Genomic DNA, 6,000 nt, shown 5'->3' on the forward strand with positions numbered 1-6,000 from the left:
GTGTCACACCAGCAGCGTCACACCAGCAGTGTCACACCCAGAGAGTCACACCACCAGCAGTGTCACACCCAGAGGGTCACACCAGCAGTGTCACACCAGCAGCAGTGTCACACCAGCAGTGTCACACCAGCAGCAGTGTCACACCAGCAGTGTCACACCAGCAGCAGTGTCACACCCAGAGCGTCACACCCAGAGCGTCACACCACCAGCAGCGTCACACCCAGAGCGTCACACCAGCAGTGTCACACCAGCAGCAGTGTCACACCAGCAGTGTTACACCAGCAGTGTCACACCAGCAGCAGCGTCACACCAGCAGTGTCACACCAGCAGTGTCACACCAGCAGCAGCGTCACACCAGCAGTGTCACACCAGCAGTGTCACACCAGCAGCAGTGTCACATCAGCAGTGTCACACCAGCAGTGTCACACCAGCAGTGTCACATCAGCAGTGTCACACCAGCAGTGTCACACCAGCAGCAGTGTCACATCAGCAGTGTCACACCAGCAGCAGCGTCACACCAGCAGTGTCACACCCAGAGCATCACACCAGCAGCAGCGTCACACCATCAGTGTCACACCAGGAGTGTCACACCAGCAGTGTCACACCAGCAGCAGTGTCACACCAGCAGCGTCACACCAGCAGCAGTGTCACACCAGCAGTGTCATACCCAGAGCGTCACACCAGCAGCAGTGTCACACCAGCAGTGTCACACCCAGAGCATCACACCAGCAGCAGCGTCACACCAGCAGTGTCACACCAGCAGTGTCACACCAGCAGCGTCACACCAACAGCAGTGTCACACCAGCAGTGTCACACCCAGAGCGTCACACCAGCAGTGTCACACCAGCAGCAGTGTCACACCACCAGCAGTGTCACACCCAGAGCATCACACCACCAGTGTCACACCAGCAGCAGTGTCACACCCAGAGCATCACACCAGCAGTGTCACACCAGCAGCAGTGTCACACCAGCAGTGTCACACCACCAGCAGAGTCACACCAGCAGTGTCACACCAGCAGCAGTGTCACACCAGCAGTGTCACACCAGCAGTGTCACACCAGCAGCAGTGTCACACCACCAGCAGTGTCACACCACCAGCAGTGTCACACCAGCAGTGTCACACCAGCAGTGTCACACCACCAGCAGTGTCACACCAGCAGCATTGTCACACCACCAGCAGCATCACACCCAGAGTGTCACACCAGCAGCAGTGTCACACCAGCAGCAATGTCACACCAGCAGCAGTGTCACACCACCAGCAGTGTCACACCAGCAGCAGTGTCACACCACCACCAGTGTCACACCAGCAGAGTCACACCAGCAGAGTCACACCAGCAGTGTCACACCACCAGTGTCACACCAGCAGCAGTGTCACACCACCAGCAGTGTCACACCATCAGCAGAGTCACACCAGCAGCAGTGTCACACCACCAGCAGTGTCACACCACCAGCAGTGTCACACCATCAGCAGAGTCACACCAGCAGCAGTGTCACACCACCAGCAGTGTCACACCAGCAGTGTCACACCACCAGCAGTGTCACACCAGCAGCAGTGTCACACCAACAGCAGTGTCACACCACCAGCAGTGTCACACCACCAGCAGTGTCACACCAGCAGCAGTGTCACACCCAGAGCGTCACACCACCAGCAGCGTCACACCCAGAGCGTCACACCCAGAGCGTCACACCAGCAGCAGTGTCACACCAGCAGCAGTGTCACACCCAGAGCGTCACACCAGCAGCAGTGTCACACCCAGAGCGTCACACCCAGAGCATCACACCAGCAGCAGTGTCACACCAGCAGCAGAGTCACACCAGCAGTGTCACACCAGCAGTGTCACACCAGCAGCAGTGTCACACCCAGAGCGTCACACCCAGAGCGTCACACCACCAGCAGTGTCACACCAGCAGCGTCACACCAGCAGTGTCACACCCAGAGAGTCACACCACCAGCAGTGTCACACCCAGAGGGTCACACCAGCAGTGTCACACCAGCAGCAGTGTCACACCAGCAGTGTCACACCAGCAGCAGTGTCACACCAGCAGTGTCACACCAGCAGCAGTGTCACACCCAGAGCGTCACACCCAGAGCGTCACACCACCAGCAGCGTCACACCCAGAGCGTCACACCAGCAGTGTCACACCAGCAGCAGTGTCACACCAGCATTGTTACACCACCATCAGTGTCACACCAGCAGTGTCACACCAGCAGTGTCACACCAGCAGTGTCACATCAGCAGTGTCACACCAGCAGTGTCACACCCAGAGCGTCACACCACCAGTGTCACACCAGCAGCAGTGTCACACCAGCAGTGTCACACCAGCAGCAGTGTCACATCAGCAGTGTCACACCAGCAGCAGCGTCACACCAGCAGTGTCACACCAGGAGCATCACACCAGCAGCAGCGTCACACCATCAGTGTCACACCAGGAGTGTCACACCAGCAGTGTCACACCAGCAGCAGTGTCACACCAGCAGCGTCACACCAGCAGCAGTGTCACACCAGCAGTGTCACACCCAGAGCGTCACACCAGCAGCAGTGTCACACCAGCAGTGTCACACCCAGAGCATCACACCAGCAGCAGCGTCACACCAGCAGTGTCACACCAGCAGTGTCACACCAGCAGCGTCACACCAGCAGCAGTGTCACACCAGCAGTGTCACACCCAGAGCGTCACACCAGCAGTGTCACACCAGCAGCAGTGTCACACCACCAGCAGTGTCACACCCAGAGCATCACACCACCAGTGTCACACCAGCAGCAGTGTCACACCCAGAGCATCACACCAGCAGTGTCACACCAGCAGCAGTGTCACACCAGCAGTGTCACACCACCAGCAGAGTCACACCAGCAGTGTCACACCAGCAGCAGTGTCACACCAGCAGCAGTGTCACACCACCAGCAGTGTCACACCAGCAGTGTCACACCACCAGCAGTGTCACACCAGCAGCAGTGTCACACCAGCAGCAGTGTCACACCAGCAGTGTCACACCAGCAGTGTCACACCAGCAGCAGTGTCACACCACCAGCAGCATCACACCCAGAGTGTCACACCAGCAGTGTCACACCAGCAGCAGTGTCACACCAGCAGCAGTGTCACACCAGCAGCAGTGTCACACCACCAGCAGTGTCACACCAGCAGCAGTGTCACACCACCACCAGTGTCACACCAGCAGAGTCACACCAGCAGAGTCACACCAGCAGAGTCACACCAGCAGTGTCACACCACCAGTGTCACACCAGCAGCAGTGTCACACCACCAGCAGTGTCACACCATCAGCAGAGTCACACCAGCAGCAGTGTCACACCACCAGCAGTGTCACACCACCAGCAGTGTCACACCACCAGCAGTGTCACACCATCAGCAGTGTCACACCACCAGCAGTGTCACACCAGCAGTGTCACACCACCAGCAGTGTCACACCACCAGCAGTGTCACACCAGCAGCAGTGTCACACCACCAGCAGTGTCACACCAGCAGCAGTGTCACACCAGCAGTGTCACACCACCAGCAGCGTCACACCACCAGGAGTGTCACACCACCAGCAGCGTCACACCACCAGCAGTGTCACACCACCAGCAGTGTCACACCAGCAGTGTCACACCACCAGCAGTGTCACACCAGCAGCAGTGTCACACCACCAGCAGTGTCACACCAGGAGTGTCACACCAGCAGTGTCACACCAGCAGTGTCACACCACCAGCAGTGTCACACCAGCAGTGTCACACCAGCAGAGTCACACCAGCAGTGTCACACCACCAGCAGTGTCACACCAGCAGCAGTGTCACACCAGCAGCAGTGTCACACCACCAGCAGTGTCACACCAGCAGCAGTGTCACACCACCAGCAGCGTCACACCACCAGTGTCACACCAGCAGAGTCACACCAGCAGAGTCACACCAGCAGAGTCACACCAGCAGTGTCACACCACCAGCAGTGTCACACCATCAGCAGTGTCACACCAGCAGCAGTGTCACACCAGCAGTGTCACACCAGCAGTGTCACACCAGCAGTGTCACACCAGCAGTGTCACACCACCAGCAGTGTCACACCACCAGTGTCACACCAGCAGAGTCACACCAGCAGAGTCACACCAGCAGAGTCACACCAGCAGTGTCACACCTGCAGTGTCACACCCAGCAGTGTCACACCAGCAGCAGTGTCACACCACCAGTGTCACACCACCAGCAGTGTCACACCCAGAGCATCACACCAGCAGCAGTGTCACACCACCAGCAGTGTCACACCAGCAGCATCACACCAGCAGTGTCACACCAGCAGCAGTGTCACACCACCAGCAGTGTCACACCACCAGCAGTGTCACACCAGCAGCGTCACACCAGCAGTGTCACACCAGCAGCACCGTCACACCAGCAGCGTCACACCACCAGCACCGTCACACCAGCAGCGTCACACCAGCAGCAGTGTCACACCACCAGCACCGTCACACCAGCAGTGTCACACCACCAGCAGTGTCACACCACCAGCAGTGTCACACCACCAGCAGTGTCACACCAGCAGCAGTGTCACACCACCTGCAGTGTCACACCACCAGCAGTGTCACACCAGCAGTGTCACACCAGCAGTGTCACACCACCAGCAGTGTCACACCACCAGCAGTGTCACACCAGCAGTGTCACACCACCAGCAGTGTCACACCACCAGCAGTGTCACACCAGCAGTGTGTATGAGTGAGTGTATGAGTGAGTGTATGAGTGAGTGAGTGTATGAGTCTATGAGTGAGTGTATGAGTCTATGAGTGAGTGTATGAGTGAGTGAGTGTATGAGTGAGTGAGTGTATGAGTGAGTGTATGAGTGTATGAGTGAGTGTATGAGTGAGTGTCTGAGTGAGTGTATGAGTGAGTGAGTGTATGGGTGAGTGTATGAGTGAGTGAGTGTATGGGTGAGTGTATCAGTGTATGAGTGAGTGTATGAGTGAGTGAGTGTATGAGTGAGTGGGTGAGTGATTGTATGGGTGAGTGAGTGTATGAGTGTATGGATGAGTGGGTGAGTGAGTGTATGGGTGAGTGAGTGGGTGAGTGGGTGGGTGGGTGAGTGAGTGAGTGGGTGAGTGGGTGGGTGGGAGAGTTAGTGGGTGAATGGGTGAGTAGGTGTATGGTGAGTGAGTGAGTGAGTCCACCATACCGTGCTGTCTCCACCTCGCTGTCGTCCGTCATGGTCTCCTGGGGGTGACACACACACAGACACACACAGACACACACACACACACAGAGACACACACACAGACACACACACACAGACACACACAGACACACACACACACAGACACACAGACACACACACACACAGACACACACACAGACACACACACACACACACAGACACACACACACACAGACACACACACACAGACAAACACACACAGACACACACACAGACAGACACAGACACACACACACAGACACACACACACACAGACACACAGACAAACACACACAGACACACACACAGACACACACACACAAACACACACAGAGACACACACAGACACACACACAGTCACACACAGAGACACACACACAGACAAACAGACACACACACAGAGACACACACAGACACACAGACACACACACACAGACACACACACAGACACACAGACACACACACACAGAAACACAGTCACACACACACAGACACACACAGTCACACACACATACACACACAGAGACACACACAGAGACGCACACACAGACACACAGACACACACACACACAGACACACACTCAGAGAAACACACAGAGACCCACAGAGAGACCAATAGAGACCAACAGAGACACACAGAGACCCACAGAAACTCACAGAGAGACGCACAGAGACCCACAGAGGCTCACAGAGACTCACAGAGACCCACAGAGACCAATAGAGACACACAGAGACTCACAGAGACGCACAGAGACCCACAGAGACCAACAGAGACACACAGAGACTCACAGAGAGACACAGGGACACACAGACACAGAGACACACAGAGACCCA

The 6,000-nt window shown here is 56.6% G+C and overlaps 1 protein-coding gene across 1 annotated transcript in view; it reads right to left on the bottom strand.

Annotated features, from left to right (window-relative positions):
• Positions 1 to 5,387, bottom strand: part of LOC142907511 (unconventional myosin-Va-like) — a 72,148-nt gene extending 66,761 nt beyond the window's left edge. The window contains exon 1 of the mRNA XM_076057097.1: positions 5,149 to 5,387. Within this exon, the coding sequence (XP_075913212.1) occupies positions 5,149 to 5,180 (32 nt within the window). The 5' untranslated portion in view covers positions 5,181 to 5,387. The remainder of the gene's footprint in view (positions 1 to 5,148) is intronic.
• Between the last annotated feature and the right edge of the window lie 613 nt (positions 5,388 to 6,000).

The sequence above is a fragment of the Petromyzon marinus genome, chromosome 79 (assembly GCF_048934315.1).
Source record: "Petromyzon marinus isolate PM22_M1 ecotype Great Lakes invasive population chromosome 79, UKy_Petmar_22M1.pri1.0, whole genome shotgun sequence".
NCBI lineage: Eukaryota > Metazoa > Chordata > Hyperoartia > Petromyzontiformes > Petromyzontidae > Petromyzon > Petromyzon marinus.